Genomic DNA, 16,993 nt, shown 5'->3' with positions numbered 1-16,993 from the left:
TGATATGATATAAATAAATAACTCGTGTTTAGCGATGGAGCTGTGTTGTAGAAGGTGCAGCATGGAGCTGACTCAGCGTGCTCATGGTGCGGGGTCGACCAGGCTGCAGACAAATCCAGATCCGATACTTAGGTTTACCAAGAATTCTATATGGGGCGTACGAGTATCTAAGTACTCGTTATAATTGTTGCTGCAAGATTGAGGGGTCTGAACGAGTTCACTCATCCAATATCCAAACCGGCACACCCTGGCTCTAACTCGCAATAGCTCGACAGAACCCTCTACCATGCGAGTATCCCGATGCGCTATTCGGCATCGATAGAAATAATATATAATAGCTTACGACTTGCACATCACCCGGCCTTGGGACTACTTATAACCTATACTCAGGTGGCTTGTGTTGCGGAACCCAATAAATCGTCTAGATTTGTGCAGGCCAAATTTGGACTGTTATAATCGGCCGAGCTAACTCGAGACACGCCATGCTATCGGGTACGGATGATTCACCATCAGAAATGGCCGAAATGGTCTTCCCGATCATTAGCGAGTTAGCTGCGCAGCTCGGGCAGGACACGAGAAAGGGAGATTTCGGCCGGTTGAGTGGTTTGCTGACATTAGCTCTTGTCACAATCGAGACTCTACCAAGTCTTCCACCCCAGAAAGCCGATATGTTTGAAAACAGGACTCGGGACGTTTTACAACTGCTAGAGAAAGCGTGCACGGTAAGTCTATAAGAGAAATGGTCCAGCGGAATCATAGGCATATAGCTCGGCACCAATCTGATGCAAGGTGATGAAATCAGTGGCCGAGAGCCCCAAACCGAGCTAGTCACATATCGAGAAGCAGAATCCTGGAATTTCCAACATTAAAAGGTCTAATAAAGGCTAGAGACCGTTTAAAATCCCCTGCAACACTCAAACAATCGTACGCCTGCGCCTACCGCGGCCTCAGGGACTTCTTCTCCAAAAGGTGCTATGAGGGCGAAGCCAAAGCGCTGCTTGAGATCCTGAATGGTGCAAAAATGGCGCAAAGTTTTACCGCCGACGAAATGGGGCTTACCGACAAGATGAGCGAAAAAAATGCAACCCCTGGCTATCCAGCCCACGTTAACGAAAGTTTATACTTCGCGCTTGTGGAACATACATTCTGTAGCTGCGATGTTGAGCATTTGAAACTAGCTAGGTTGAGGCTAGATGCAACAGAGGAGTTCCAAGATGAGAGTGTTCCGTTTGAGCTCGCGTTTTCTTCGTTGCCGACAAATTTTCAAAACTACTCTCTGCAATCTGAAAGTTGGCAGGAAACAATGATACTTGTACGGTATGCATACCAGAGACCGCCCTTATTGAACGTTTATTCCGCTGCTAGAACTAATTAAAGGTGATAGAAAGAGAATTGGCAAGAAGCAAGTTTTCCAGGATACCGAAAGCCCACGGCTACCGCGAGAGCACCCTGAAGGCGAAGTTCTAGCCCATGGGGATCTTTGCAAGCATTTAAGCGTCAGAAAAAGTATACCTTCAATGTTTAACTTATCTTTAGAGGATTCAAGTTCAGTTCCAATATTGAGAGAGTATATGTGTGCAGCAACCCCTTTCCGCAATATTAAGTCTCCTCAAAGCATTTCGTTCGCTAGGTTCTTGGAAGAGTTCCGAGCCCAAATGTCGATATTAGATAAATTTTTGCTTGCTTACCTCCTAGCAAAGTCGGTTTGGCAATATCATGGGTCGAAATGGATGAGAAACCCATGGACTCATAACGATATACATTTTTTGGAAGAAGAAAAGGCTGCAAGAAACCACAAAAACGTCATTCTAGCCTCATACAATCCCTATATTGTGCCTCACTTTACGACTTCCGAGAATTGTGTGGGCGAATACTTTCTCACATCCCCAGGCCAACTTCTTTCCCACCGTTATCCCGGGATTCTCGCCTTAGCTGTCATGCTAATTGACATTATTGGGGGACGGCTCCCACAGGAATTTCGAGCCAACGAGCCATATACATATGAAAAACCAAGGAAGTGCTTTATATCGGCATCAATAGCAAAAAATGAACTAAATTGCGACGTCATTTATAAAGGGGTTATCGAGAAGTGCCTTGATTCAAGACTCTTCGAGCGTGAAAATGCCCAATTCGACCCTAAAGAGCCACAGAAGGGTTTAAAAATACGACAATCAATCATCTACAAAGAAATCGTCAGACCATTGAAATATCTCATGTCTATCCCAAACGTGGCTTCTGAGCTACCTATCAACCGCGGGGGGAACCCTGGGCATTTCGGTGGGGGACCAACTTTAAACCCGATTGGAACGGGGTCTATTCCTGTGCCATATCAGCAAAATATGAGCCCTGTGCCTATATGTCAATCCCCTTACAGTCCCCTGATCCTTCAGGCTTCTCCCGGCCCTTTGGACGCTCGAAATCCTCGCCTAAGAACTGGCAGTGATTTGAACGTACTACACGTCCCGGGGCTACATAAACGCCCTACAAGCCGGAGTGAATTCGAAATAGCCATAATATGCGCTCTTCAGACGGAGTATGAGGCAGTGGAATTACTCATCGACGAATTTTGGGACGAAACCGAGGGCGCGACGCCATATAGGCGCGCTCAAGGGGATCAGAACACTTATACAAACGGCAGGATCGGAAAGCATAATGTCGTCCTTACATTGCTTCCTGGCGCTGGTAAAGTTAATTCCGCCAAAGCATCTTCGAATCTACTGATCAGTTACCCTGGTATAAGACTCACTCTTTTGGTCGGTATATGTGGTGGTGTTCCTACGTATGGTGAAGGAAAGGACATCGTACTTGGTGACGTTGTAATCAGCAGTTCAATCACCCAGTACGACTTCGGTAGCCAGCTCCCCAACGGATTCTACTGCAAGAAGCCTTTCGAAACACCGAATACATATATTATCAGCCCATTTCTTGGTAAAATACAAACATCACGCAACATGAAAGCACTCAAGTCTCGAGCTTTCCAACACTTACAGGCTATTCAAAGAATTTCTACTGAGGAAGCTAAGAAATACATGTATCCAGGTACATCTGAGGATACGCTGTTCCAAGCTTCATCTCGTCATAAACATCATGCTTCTTCGGACTGCGATATTTGCAAAAAGTGCATCAAGGGCTCTGATCCTGTCTGTCGTGAGGCTCTAGAAACGCTCTGCACCGAGCTCAGGTGCGATGAAAAGCTGATTGTTTTGAGGGAGAAGATAGCGCGTAGGACAGAGGTTGAGATATCAGAGCTAGATGGTCATTTCCATCCTATCATACATTTCGGCCGAATGGGATCCGGAGATACTGTCATGAAATCGGGAATATATCGTGATGAAATTGCCGAGCATTATGGCGTCATTGCCTTTGAGATGGAAGGAGCAGGAATCTGGGACAACCCCCCATGGATCATTATTAAAGGTGTCTGCGATTATGCGGACTGCCACAAGAATAAAAAGTGGCAGAATTTCGCGGCAGCATCGGCAGCGGCTGCTACGAAGGCGTTGTTAGAACAATATAATGGGACGGATGGACAGTCTCACCCCTTAACAACCTGTTTTGGCCTGATAGAAGCCAATCATGCTGGGTATGTTTCGCAGCTCGGGGCTAACAGCCTGGTTAGAGGCTAGACTAGTAGCCGTCCAGTGATTTGGTGGCGGACGGGTGATATCATATAATAGTAGCTATCGATTTACTCGTTATATAATGAAAGCACTGTATGTTTGGCCAGGTTCAACATACCCAATCTGTTTGCGGGCTATGGCAGGATGATGGCACGCCGGCGCTTTTGTTCCACCTAGCATCATGAACCGCCACCCATTTAGAGTTGAAGCTAGTATCACGACAGTCTTTAAAGTCCTGAGACTAAACAGACTTAGCTCGACCCTTTATGTGTTGTTGAGTTAAACTAACACACAGTAGGCATTCGATGCAATGAACACCATCCTGGTCTCATACACATTAAAGCGTTGACCCTGCCCCGACGGCCGTGACGTTTTCCTCCCAGGTTAGGAATCAACCATCAGCTAGTTCTAGGAACTTTAACACCATATGCATAATTCGGTCATAGGAGTGCCAGTTTCGTCTTGTTCGCGCCTTTTTTCTATTCCTGAGATACTCGAGCTGATTCTTCGGCACGTCCCCCCGCTTGAGCTGCTCAGGTCGTGTCGCGCTGTTTGTCTGGCCTGGAATGAGGTTATTTCAACATCCTGGCTTCTGAAATACTACTCGATTACAGGACTCTATCCTCAGGAACAGCTGTCTGCTATCTCGCTCCTCCATCTGACACCGGCAGCGCGCGGTATTTTGTCTTTGTTTTGGCAGAAGTTGCACGGCCTACTTGCCAAAGCAGGGCGTAAGGACCCTGAGCTTGCTGGTATTCTCTACAAATTATATACTTCCTTTCAGCATCCGCTGCGAACCATTGTTCTGTTCCAGCCCCCACCAGGCCAACAACAAAACCTAGAGTTTTATAAAATAACTCCCCCAGCTCTACGATGTTATGACCGCGATGCAGAGGGCCGCCGCAGGCTCGTCTTTGATAGTTTGTTTGCACAAAACAACGGTTACGAAGATCTCAAGGAAGGGAATTATCCTTTACAAAACATTGCATACACGCTCTGTGAAAGAGCATATCACCTCGAGCCTCAAACTTCCTCGAGAATAAGCTATAACGGCGATTTCTGTAACCCCTATAGAGATCGCACTTATTCCAAGCCGAGATTAGTTCGAGTTAAAGTCCACATTCCTCGGACAACAGATGAACCAGTGGAAGATCAAAGCGTGATATCATCAGACACACGAAGTCGCGACATGCTATGGGGTCGTCTTATTGGTGAACCGCTTCAGCCTTGGGAAAGGGTCGTTTCCGTAGAGTTCTCGCGGGAGGAGCCATTTACAGTCTCAGCTCAGCAAGGCAGGCGGAGTCTTAAGCGATATCGAATGTAGCATTGGAAATTGTTTAGCACCATTTTTGCCGATATGTTATACAGAGTAGTGCCTTGGAATTGCACTCCAGCGTCGGCGTCTTAAACATTAAGCCCAATGCGCCCGCGACAAAGGGGCACCTTGATGCTAAGACCTTGGCTTCGTGGCCCGGCAATTCTTTCCCAAAACTGGCTTAGAAGCCCCTTCCGCAGCCCGATTGTATTATAATATAACCAAATAGCAACTGATCCTCCACCATAAATTCTCGTTTTGAAACTTTTAGAACAGGCTGTTGCAGAATTGGGCTAATTAAAAATATCGATGCTTTTCTCTTCGTATATTAATGGTAATTCTTTGCGATCGATCCCCAGTATTAGGTACATTACTGTTGTGCCCCGTCACTATCTTCATGGATTAAAACAGCTGTACAGGAATTAAACATTGCCAACAATGAAATCCCATACTGAGTTAGCTTAATCAAATGTAGTCTCGGGCAAATGATAGCTAGCCTTTAGATAGTCGAATTTTACCACAAACATGGAGCTGCTTGTTGAATCCTGCAATGTGATATTTTTGTCTACAAATCGTGTCATTCAACTCCTCACGACTCCGCTGTGTAAGTCAGCCACAGACCGATTCCAATCGAGTGGTTAATATATTAATAAACTCACGAACACAAACCAATTTACTAGCATGGACACAAGAGAAAGCCAGCTCATAGTTAGTGTGTGAACTAGCCATATTCGAAAAGTGCATTTTTGCAATAATCTCTAAGAACGGCGAATGGCAAGTTTAGGCGAGCCCAAGGAACCGACATGTGGCATCCAACAGTTGAGAATCGATGAATTAATCCAACTTCAGGGGTATATATATATCGAGTTGGGCAACCCTTCAAAAATCAATAAGGTTTGTTATTTAAGCAATGTCCTAGCACTGCGTGCTCATGATTCACCATGTTTGGAAAGGCAAATGACAAAAAGCGACTCTCATCTCTCCTGCTCGTCTATGAGTCGTCGAAGGCTATCGGAAAGGTGTTGCGGGGGAACACCGGCCCTTCAGACTCCACTCCCAGTTCCCGCTTTCGAGCTGTAGGGCCACCTTTGCTGCCAACAGAAATTTTACGGCTCATATTCGAATTGGTATTAACATTTTACCTTAAACACACTTTACAACGCAATTGAATGAGAAATCTAATATAATGATCAGTTTTGGGATTCCGAGCCCCCCAGCGCAGATGTGCAAAGCTTTCGCCAAGCTTGCAAACTATTTAACCAGATAGGACTTGAATATATTTATTCGGATATTACTGTCTCCCTCAATGAAAATGGTTCCGACAGTGGCAGTCTAAAGAAACTCATAAAGCATCGAAAGGATATTATAGCAAATATATCTAGACTCCATGTTACCGGTTTCCCTCCTGCGCATAGGCGAGTAGGACCCGTCGCGCTGAAGCCTGCTAAGAAGTACGGCTCTGAAAGTCGAAAAGTTTCGAGGGATAACTTACGAACTCTCCTTGAACTTTTGGGGTCGGACCAGTTGACATCATTTGCGTAGGTTTCTATATGCATTCGGTAGGTACTTGATTGCTAGAGCTAAAGAAAGTTAATTTTGAAAACTAGAATTACTGGACGCCATATCCCAGAACGCCTTGAGACGATCCCTGTTTCTCTTTTATTTGGAAAACATCCGCATTTGCATTACTTGTGTATTCCCATAACACTACTCTTCAAACATGGAATTAATACGTCTGAAGCCTTGGGGTCTGTTATCGTACCCAGGTTCCAATCTCTTATCCTAACGGATATACAATATCCACGACACATAGCAGACGTCTGGGCTTTGTTGAAAAACTCCGAGGACACCTTGAAATCTTTGGCCATCAAATCTCCCGCAGACTCAGAGCTGGGGGAATATCTTTCACAGCGCGGTTACAATAGACCAGCACCAGTGCTCCCTTCGACTACGCTATCACTTCGAAAGATTCAGGACCTCCACATAGAAGGGTTTCCGCACCTCGCCGAGGTGCTTAGTGATTGTGCGCCTAACTTCATTAATATGCAAACCCTCCGCATGCTTCGTTTGGAGCGGTGCCGATATGCCGAACGATTCCTATATTCATTTGGTGCATATAGCACACCAAAATTAAAATCAATCCAGTTGTTCGAAACATGCAGCGGTATCGGTCTTGAGGGCTTTGTACTCCATCTTGAGTCAATGGAGCTAGAAACTCTAGTAATTGTACTTGAGGCATATGATGGGCAGTTTAAGTGGCAAAACATCAAACAGGGAGTTGGGGGATCTGTGAAGCGCCTATGGATTCAACATGGGTCGTCTTACAGTGGGCCCCATGACGTTTTGGACATGAAAAATCATAGCGCTCCTTACACGGATACCTTTTTCCCGCATGGATGGCCGAAGTTGGAGGAAGTTGCGATTGATTCATATTACCTCGATGGGACTTCGGTTAGTGGCGAGGAATTTTTTCACTTCATCTGTATCTAAGACCCTGTACTAACTTAGACATTTGACACCCTTTTGCAGATAGTTCTTCCCGAGACAGTCAAAGTGTGCCGCATTGTTGGCCAACAGGCGCAGAGGGCCGCTATGCGGGGCCGGCCTTCAGATAAAAACGTCGAGAATCTCATAAATTTCCGAGATGAGGAAGGATATAAACTAAATGTTGAAGTATCAGCGATAGGCGCTTTGGACAAGCCAGACACCAAGAGGATTATCCGACATCCATTCTTTTACAATGTTACCTCTGAGGTAGACAAAAGTGGAATGCCTATAACAACTAGGAAACCGGTTTCAATTGATCAGGCAATGAAAAGGGCTCCTGATAGTCATATTTTATGGTATGACAGGTTAGAAAGGCCATGGTCTGACAGGTGTGTATCTAAAATTTCAATTTCCCCAAATATTCTATCTAATTTCGGACTTTACAATAGGTACGGATCGTTCTGGTCTTAGAAAACCCGTAAAAAGAAATACTACGGAGGTTCGTTGGGATAGCTTAGCCTCAAATCCAGGTGAACAAGCGTTGTATTTATTTGGTACAAAAGCTCCCACACATTCTCATCTAAGACACTTCTTTTAGATATAGTTTATTTTTCGGCATCTGGGAACGAGACTAGTTTATTTTCTATCCATTCGGCAATTGACGTGTTCTATTTTTCATACACGCATAAAGAAAAATCCAATGAAAGGGAAAGGTTCCCCACCAGAGTCCAAATATAACGGACAACTGCGATATTAGACTAAAAAGTTAACTAAGTACCGTTGCTGTGTTGTATAATGCGATTCTCATAGTACGAGATGGTTGAACTCTTATGGATCAAGTAAAATCTAAACTAGAAACGAGTAGATTTAGAGGCCAGCACTAGAGAGTGTGGTGTGCCAACTCTTTCTATTAGAAGAAGGTGTACTCTGTCGACGGAAAGGGATATTAATAATACTAGTGTACAAACAATCTATTATAACAAGATTGACTCGAAACACGATGTGCCAACCAAGCTGCATCCTAGGCCAACCGTGTGGCATACGCTTTACATTACAGGCGACATAGGAAAAAGACTCGCATAAGGTACCGGTTGTTACCTACAACGTAAATGACTGGAAATGGTCTTCAATTGTTGTCGTCGGCAAAGGATCCTGATCAGTCAGCTCAGATGTGAAATCCGGGGTAACATACCCCCACGACTCTAATCTCCAATCATCCCACATGCAACTCTGAAGGTCCGAGTGTGCCAAGCTCGCATGATTTAGACACTTTAAGAAGCGCCTTTTTCCATCTAATCCGTGGCCAGAATGCTCGTTTATAGCACGTCCGGGCCGGCCAAGTCTCTTTAGTGGGACATTGTCGAATACCTCTGGCCCAGGGAATCCGTTCATATCGGACGGAGAGCCGTGGACTTGTTGGAAATAAATATATGCTATACCCGTAAAATCCCCGAGGGATTCAAAATGTGCTCTGTTCTGCTTATCGGAGAGATAATTTGATACATTTTTGATATGCTGGTGAATTTCCATTTCGTTTGATGAAGTGTTGAACCATTTTAGGCCGGTATGCGGGAAGTATAAGTGAAGAGTAGTGTTCAGGAACAAAGTGAAGTATGTGTCTATATCACTAGCGTGTAAGTGTCTATTGATCTAAAATTGTGTCATAGCACTGCGGAATATGGGGGAACATAAGATAAAATCCGCTTACAGTCGTCATGACGGTCTCCTTCGTGGTTAGAGAGAGCTTCTCGAATGAGACTGTCTCCCCGTTTGTCATATTTCGTCTTCATATCGTTCCAAAATATAGGCAGTAATACTTGAACGACCTTTAGGTCCCAATAATCCCAGAGCTTCAAATATCGCGCAACATCGGCCCTCAACGGATAAGTAGGCGTTCCGACATTCCGGCTGGCAGGCGCAAATTCCTCTGGGTCTGCCACCTTGACATGGTGAAGCTTGAGCAACAGCCATATTTTGTACAACGCTTGCATTATCCTGCGTCTTTCGGAGTCCGTTGGTGGGAGCTCATCATGGTCTGTGCCGTCCTCCTTAAGCGGGCGCAGTTTCATCTTCGGTCTTAACTCTCGCCGGATGAATTGGTCGCAATGCTCTTTAATTCCTTTGTGACACTCAGATATCTTTGCCCTCATGCTTGCACCTCCTCGTAAAACTTCCCTATAATACCAGGGGTGCTCAAACACTGTTGGAGACAGACTGTCTGCATAACACTGATAAAGATTATCCAAATAGGCAACCGTCATAGTGTTGTTACTCAGTTGGTCTCCCAAACACGCTAACAAATAGCTCTCTTCCATGTATTCAGACGCTTCATTGAACATTAAATATTGGAAGAGGGCGCGGCGGTGTTCTCGAAAAATGTTGTAGAACACCCGCGACGCCTGTGAAAATTTAACAAGGGTGCCATGATCAGGAATACTCTGCAAAATAAGGTATTTGATGTCGTAAGGCAAGTTTTCGAGTTTAGATGACTGGTGCAATAGATCGCGATCTGGTGTCGTGATGGCCAAGGCGCTCGTGTCCGCCATGGCACGTGAATTCGGAACCGCCGTGCGGCTACCTGCAGGCCTGCAAGTCGCGATTTGGCTTTAAAGATCCCCTTTAAAGGCCTTTACCCGTATCCGAGTCCAACCTTGCGTCTACGATGGAGCAAACCTCCGCTCTAGAGTTAACCACTAGTAATTAGAAAGGAACTGCCGAAAGATGTGTAGTGTGCAACTAGCTGTCGGAGCTCGGAGCCTCCTGGCAGCTCGGTGCCCTGGTTTGATGTGACATCTTTGTGGTATTATGTATAACAACACAGCCATTTATCAGTATCACACACAATGTTGAAACCGTTCGCATGGCACGGGGTTTAAAAGGATGCCAGAACGAAACGGACAAGAACATTGGATTTCAGCATTAAAGAAATAAAGTAGCTTGTAAAAATACTGTTGGTTCGCGTTTTGGATTTTATTCTATTTTATTTAGTTTCCTTTGGATCCGGCCAACTCTCATCAGTTGGTTAAATAAATTTTGTGCCGCTGGCTACTAGTACCTATCCGTTGGCTCGCAGATTGGGGCTTATGTGAATACCGCCGTTTAACGTTTAGGAATCACATTGAAAATTTAAGACGCTCTCCCAATACTGAAAAAGCCCTACAACCCCAAAAGCAAGTTTAACGAAGATTTTCTGCTCGAAAACTCTCGGTTTGGCCTACGTAAGAGCATTTAAACTACGCCCCTAAACCAACATCACCGTTGACTACTCTACTTGCAGGCTTGCAGCCGGAAATCTAGGCCCCGATGCACAGCTATGATTGCGCTGTGCGCAAGCCCCACCCCAAATTCGGTTTCTGAAATACTTTCTCGTCGCCAGACTCCTGAATTATAGATAAGCAGCCTATGGACCACTATCTAAACCTGAGTACTTGGATGTTAAAAACTAAAATTTCCAAAATCTGCCGATGAGAGAATATGCATCGAATCGCAATCATTAGATTTTGCATACTCCCCTAGAACTTTCGCCGCACCTACCGATGCGTATGTAGAAATTAGTATACTTGTACTGGAACAATTTTAAGTGCATACATATATACGCAATTCACGGTACTCCACTAACTCAACTATTCTACAGTTTATGTAAGTCTTCGCGTCGCTCAAAACTTTCGCTTTATCCAATTACTCGAATTCTAACGCATATTTACATTTTTGATTGCTGATTATGTGGGCTTCTGTCATCTATAGCATTGGTGGCGATAATTTCCATCGTTATATAATATAATCCGTAGAAATGGGGTCATTCTATTTTTTATTTTTTGTCTCCCTCCTACTGGGGCACTGGGGGGCGACACCATCATGGGGTGTCAGTTCTGAGGCCCTCTCTAGCAAAGGTCAACAAGGATCGCAGTTGAAGACATGTGGCACGTCCGGAGGATCATGCCCTGGAAATGAAAATTTAACACGCAACTCCACTAGCTACAGCTCAGTATCTCGTCATATTCCCCCTCGAAAGTCTAAAGTCTCCTCGAATGAGAATACACATAAGCTCTCAAAAAGAGCTAGCTGGGATTCTGATGACCAGATGGATGTTGATGACGATGATAGTGACGATGAGATGTATGACTACGAACCCGAAAAATTTCTTGACGAGAGTGACTCTTGGTATTGGGAAGCGGTTCAGGACGGAGAAATAAATTCTAAACTGGAACAAGATATCCGGGACCCAGCGACTCGACCTAAGCAAGACTTCGCGATTAGAACGAAAGAAATGGCTTTTAAAGTGAACAACGAGAACTCGCAACCGTTCGAAGAAGTCGGATTAAAACCATTTTGGAAAAAGATCGGTCGTTTCGGCTTTCTAACCCCTGAGACCTATATGGCCATTCATGGGGAATATACCCCTACCGGGAAAATCTTCGTTACAACTATGATCTCAATCGCGGATGGCCATATGGTCATTACAAAGGATCGGAGGGAGTTAAGCGGGCCAACTATGCTAAGCTTCTCAGAGCTTTTAGCGGGAGTTTGGGCTCGGGCTCAAGAAGAAACCGAGGATCTCTATGGGCCTACGGCTAGACTAGAATTTGTATCAATAGAAAGGATCGATAATCCAACAACTATCAGGCAAATGGTAAGAGCGAGGGAGGATTTGTTCCGATCAGGTGGAAAAGGCAGCATCACCCAGGAGTTCAAAGTCGAAAAGAGCTCAATCCCCTTTGCGGACGAGGATAGCAGGAATGCTTGGTTGGCTCTTCGCGGTACCCTTGATGTCAATACGGTCGTTAGAATGATCTATACCTACCCAAATCGTTTCCATGCGGCTGTGCTTTCATCAATTCATGTCCAATTCGACAAGCTTAATGACCCCACTTCCGCCAAAGTGTTTCTTGAGTTTGAATGGCCTACTGATACTACGATATCTCATACTTTCGATTGGAGTGGACCAGCGAAAGGAATACTGGAAGAAGAAGAGGAGGAGGAGCGAGAGCAAGGGGAAGATCAAGAGAATCAAGAAAACAATACGGAAGAAGACCCACCAAAGCTGGAGCCCTTACCCCCCGATGAGAACGTATTAATTATAGAATCTGCGGAGTCTTCGGTAGCAAACGGCCCAATTTTACACCCACTTTTACCTGATATCGACCGGACAACATACAAATCGCCTCACAGACCAACTTTTAAAGTCATTCACAGTAAATATATCGCCACCGATCACGAAACGAATATCTATATCGTTGCATGCTCCCAGCAAGAGGGCGAGTTAGCTTTTCTCGGTTTCGCAAATAAAGATTACGACACATCGGCCAACATGGCGCAGACGAATAAAGTCCTTGCAGATGTTCTTTACGCAGTATGGACCCATGAAACTAGGCCAGATGCACAAATAAACGGCATGGCGTTTAGCAATTTATCTCCCCAGAGCCAAGACTCTCTGAATAGGGTCTTTCAGCAAGCCAAAATAAAAACTATTGATGATGTTCAAACCGTCCGTTCATCTCATCGCGAATTCTCCAAAATAGTAGCAACTTTTCTCCAAACAAGAGAAGGGAGAGCTCTGAGAATATTCTTACAAAAATATGGGGATGGTCTTGGGAATCTTCAGCTTGACACAATACAGTACGGTAAATATACCACACAAGAAGGTTTTTTCATCTACACGACATTTATATCATCTTCTATGAGCCGGTCTGCTCGAATTTCAAGCACAAGGCGGACCCCTTATTTATATATAAGGAGAATGCTCCACTCCGGGTGTGATTCTTATGTTGAGAGTCTATATCACACCGCTGAACACATGCAGTATATATCAGAAGTCCTCCAAGGTGTGAGAGAGGTTGAGCCAGTGGTCTATCCCAGCACCAAAAGCTTGCTGGAGCAGTTTTCATTCGAGGCAAATAAATATAGAAGGTCGGGCAGAAAGGAGCCACTGAAGCTTATCAGCCCAGCCAAAGACCACTTGCTCGCGTTCCACGAAATCGATCCGGATATATTTCCAAAATCCTTTTGGTATGAGAAAGGAGTCACCGTGCGCATGGCCGACCACGAAGTAAATCGGGACCCGTCTATTTTTAACAAAATAGCCTATCTTGGTATCAACATTGGTCCAAAGGGACAAATAGATAAAAACAACGGCTACGAACTAGCAGCTTATTGGCATCATATGCACCTCGTTGTTCTTAAGATTCCTAGCGAAGGAATTCAGCAAAACAGCCCTCCACTTGAGGATATTTTATTCGCCGCATGGGTGGGAGTATACGGGAAGCATGATGCCAATCGATTACCTCCCCCCCGAGCACGATACTCGTATCGAAGGATTAAGAATGGAGCTCCAGTTAGTATTGTCTCATTCCTCGATTTAACCAAGGAAACTCGGGTCCTTGTACAGTTTATTTTTCGGGCAACAAAAACCCCCAAGAGCTCTCCGATCTGCCTCCTAGATACTACCTCTCGAATCTTTTCTACGGCAGATAACCGCATGAGGAGTGGGAAGACGCTGCTGAGAAAAATTGAAGACAAGAAGAAGGCTAATATCTCAAGATTATATTGGTTATCCCTACTCGCGACCCCAGAAGTCAAAGCAGTTCTCAGAATGTTCAGCAAGTATAAATACCAATTGAGTGACGCTAATGTTGTTGATCGGATCTGCTTGAGGTGGAGGGTGGAGTCTGACGATGATTATCCGGAGATTATTGTTACTACCACGAACTTCAAGTTAAGTTCCGGAGGCAAAAAGACGAGGACCTTCCGCGAGTTAAGTTACTCAGAGGACCCAGTGGCAAGGAAAGTAAGGTTTAGGGGTGTGAAGTATCTGCTACTAACGAGCCACCTGGCTTATATCGGCCTTGAGCCGCAGGATGAACCAGCAATCACAGACGCCGAGTACTCGATTCAGTTTGGTTCTCATCATGTTACCGAGGTCCCTCATCTCGTTGTGAGAAGTCTGCTCCAACTCAAAATCGAGTTTCCTCAAAGCCGGAGGATTGCTTTGCAGCCTGCAAGCGAAGCAGCCTATCTCGAAGTCACGGCTTCTAGTCGAACCGAAAGCGTCACTTCTAAACTTATTTTATCAGCAAAAAACCACCACATTATAGTCCCAAAAGCCCTCCCTGAAGCAGAGTTGAACGGGTCGGCCTCCTTTAAGCGAATGGGGCAGATCTTCGCAAAGGTTTGGTGGATTTCCCGTCCACATCTGTCTCAGAAATATTCATCAATTGCCGCAAGAGCCTGGGCTCGAAACAGAGTGACATTGCGCTTAATAACCTTTCTAAAATTAACTCCGGAATCGGAGGATCAGGTTTTCGATACCATTTGGGCCTCAGGACGACGTACGGAAACTCCGCCCGGGCATATATCCGGTTTTATAAAAGATAAAATCAGAGTGAATTACAACGGCGACCTAGTGAGCTTGCATGAGAGGGCACGGCCTGAAGCATTCTATCGACTGCATGGTTTGAAAGAAGTCACCGCTATTTCAAATATGCTAGAAAATCACCCAGCGATGGTCATTAATTCCCGTATAGTCGCTTTTAGCGTCAATGGAACACGCGGTAATCTCCAATTCACTGTTTATCTAGGGTCCCATAATATACTCGAGGCCTACCCGGTGGATTTTGAATCTGGTGGAAATGATGGAACTGATGAGTCTGATGGAATTGATGGAACTGATGGAGCTGATGAGTCTGGTTAATCAGATGAATCCGACGGGGTTGAGGAACACTAAACTAAGATAGCACAAGCCCCACCAATCATCTCGGCGACAGACAGGGTAACGCCACAATCTTTTGTGCTATCACATCGTAGCCTCAGCTACATCTTCCATCAAGAGAAGCCAAGTTTCATATCTTCGCGTCAATATTTACTTCTTAATAAAACAGTTCAAAAATTAGATTGATATATTCACCCCGGTCGTCTGACGTATTTCTAGCCTTTCATCCACCTGGTTAGAGGCATTTGTATTACTTTGCGCCTATTTCACGAGTTGCATGTATCTTATTGTATCTAAGTTTAAACTATAATCACCCATCGGTCTCCTGAAACCGTAAAAATTTTAAAAAAATATCCAAATCAATGTTGTGAAACTAACTCATAACAGGCCCGGTAACAAAATTTGACACTGGTAGAAAATGTTACATCTGTTGACCTGGAATATTCACTAACCATCAGGCTTAGAAGGAAAGAAAGAATCGGTTAATATTATATATAGTTATACAGAATAGCCAAAAATGCATATCCGAGTTCTTGTGGTATCGTCTTTACCATTGCTGGTCTTCTCCATTCCCACAAGCCTTCCTTACCTCCGATTCGATAACTTTAAAAACTTCTTAGATGATCTTTCCACCCTACGAAATGAGATCCAGGCACAAAAGATTCGACCAGATCTAACAGATAACGAGATTCAAAAATTGATCAACCAAGCTAAAACAGCAGAAGCAGCGGCGCCAGGCAAAAATAACGGCGAAGTGCCTCCATTCGGTCTAGTTTCCAAAGCAGTGAAATACTTTGACTTTGTCAGAAAAGTTACAAAAGATTTCCCTCCTGGTAAGAGAAGCCTACACTATCAAACATAAAAAGTCAATCATTCGGGGATCGATTATCCTTCACGATAAAGCGTTCCTAATGCGTTTCTGGACATGTGTATATAATACACGCTCTCTAGACATCTCAATAGCCTTAAATATTCTCGGGGAAAACGGTGTCTACAGCCCCGGCGATACCGAAGAAATCATAAAAACCGCGGCCGAGGAAGAAAAGCAAGCGGAAGCCTCCGCAGAACAATTCGAAGATGACTTAGATCTATATGGCACACCACCCACGAACGGTGACATGATAGCAGATGATGATGAATTCTACACGGCGATTTCGGATCCGGGATTCGATGTTCCGGTGAGATATGCTGCCGACAGGGTAGCTGGAGGGGGTATTCCAGGTATCGGTGCTAAAGTGTGGGGGGATGAAGGGCCAGCGAGACGTACCGAGCCTGAGACCTATGAAGAAGAAAAGCAGAGAGATCCGCGACTTGGCGGTGTAGTAAGGAACCTTTATGAGGAGGAGTTTAAAGAAGAAGAGATGAACCAAGACTCGGATGATAGCGCAGATCTAGAGGGTCTAAGATGGTATCAAAACTTTTTGGGGCCAGAGGACGGATTCTTTGACGACCCTGATGCTCCAGCGGGGGTGTGAGTTCACTTATCAACGGACAACTAAAGTTTGGCTTCACTGTAGACATATGTACATGTACCTCTGTAGACAAATAATTATAATTAGTAAGGCGAGCTCAAAAATTATCATTTATCATCAGTTTGTCAAGAATTCACGTTATAAAGATCGGTCGTGAGTTCCGTATAAACATCGAAATCTGTATGAGGGTTTTCGAGCTGGAATATTCGGTAAAGGTTGCTTATTATCTCACAAAATTCCGCTGTCTGCAGTGATGGAGGATGAGTGTATGTTGTATTTTATGCGTTGTTCGTTCGGTTTGCTACGACCCAAACCGTCAAGCAGTCTCGTAACCATTAATGGCTTAGACCTGGGAACGAGACCAGTCTTGGTACAGTTGGGAGTTATTGGTTTG

The 16,993-nt window shown here is 44.8% G+C and overlaps 5 protein-coding genes across 5 annotated transcripts; 4 read left to right on the top strand and 1 right to left on the bottom strand.

Annotated features, from left to right (window-relative positions):
• Positions 1 to 482: 482 nt before the first annotated feature.
• Positions 483 to 3,626, top strand: AOL_s00169g179 (uncharacterized protein; the record flags this gene model as incomplete). Its single annotated transcript, XM_011127536.1, has 3 exons — positions 483 to 722; positions 803 to 1,317; positions 1,385 to 3,626. 3 exons carry the CDS (start codon positions 483 to 485, stop codon positions 3,624 to 3,626), a joined length of 2,997 nt encoding a protein of 998 aa, XP_011125838.1.
• A 2,250-nt stretch (positions 3,627 to 5,876) lies between these two features.
• Positions 5,877 to 7,893, top strand: AOL_s00169g178 (uncharacterized protein; the record flags this gene model as incomplete). The annotated part of the gene is made up of 5 exons (XM_011127535.1): positions 5,877 to 6,062; positions 6,130 to 6,473; positions 6,543 to 7,386; positions 7,465 to 7,778; positions 7,872 to 7,893. 5 exons carry the CDS (start codon positions 5,877 to 5,879, stop codon positions 7,891 to 7,893), a joined length of 1,710 nt encoding a protein of 569 aa, XP_011125837.1.
• A 627-nt stretch (positions 7,894 to 8,520) lies between these two features.
• On the bottom strand, positions 8,521 to 9,968 carry AOL_s00169g177 (uncharacterized protein; the record flags this gene model as incomplete). The annotated part of the gene is made up of 2 exons (XM_011127534.1): positions 8,521 to 9,041; positions 9,131 to 9,968. The coding sequence occupies 2 exons, from the start codon at positions 9,966 to 9,968 to the stop codon at positions 8,521 to 8,523; spliced, it is 1,359 nt and encodes a 452-aa protein (XP_011125836.1).
• A 1,244-nt stretch (positions 9,969 to 11,212) lies between these two features.
• On the top strand, positions 11,213 to 15,109 carry AOL_s00169g176 (uncharacterized protein; the record flags this gene model as incomplete). Its single annotated transcript, XM_011127533.1, has 1 exon — positions 11,213 to 15,109. The coding sequence occupies one exon, from the start codon at positions 11,213 to 11,215 to the stop codon at positions 15,107 to 15,109; it is 3,897 nt and encodes a 1,298-aa protein (XP_011125835.1).
• Positions 15,110 to 15,644: 535 nt separating this feature from the next.
• AOL_s00169g175 (uncharacterized protein) lies at positions 15,645 to 16,602 on the top strand (the record flags this gene model as incomplete). Its single annotated transcript, XM_011127532.1, has 2 exons — positions 15,645 to 15,960; positions 16,079 to 16,602. The coding sequence occupies 2 exons, from the start codon at positions 15,645 to 15,647 to the stop codon at positions 16,600 to 16,602; spliced, it is 840 nt and encodes a 279-aa protein (XP_011125834.1).
• Between the last annotated feature and the right edge of the window lie 391 nt (positions 16,603 to 16,993).

This window comes from Orbilia oligospora, assembly GCF_000225545.1.
Source record: "Orbilia oligospora ATCC 24927 unplaced genomic scaffold scaffold00169, whole genome shotgun sequence".
Classification (NCBI taxonomy): domain Eukaryota; kingdom Fungi; phylum Ascomycota; class Orbiliomycetes; order Orbiliales; family Orbiliaceae; genus Orbilia; species Orbilia oligospora.
This window is presented reverse-complemented; position numbering and strand designations above follow the sequence as displayed.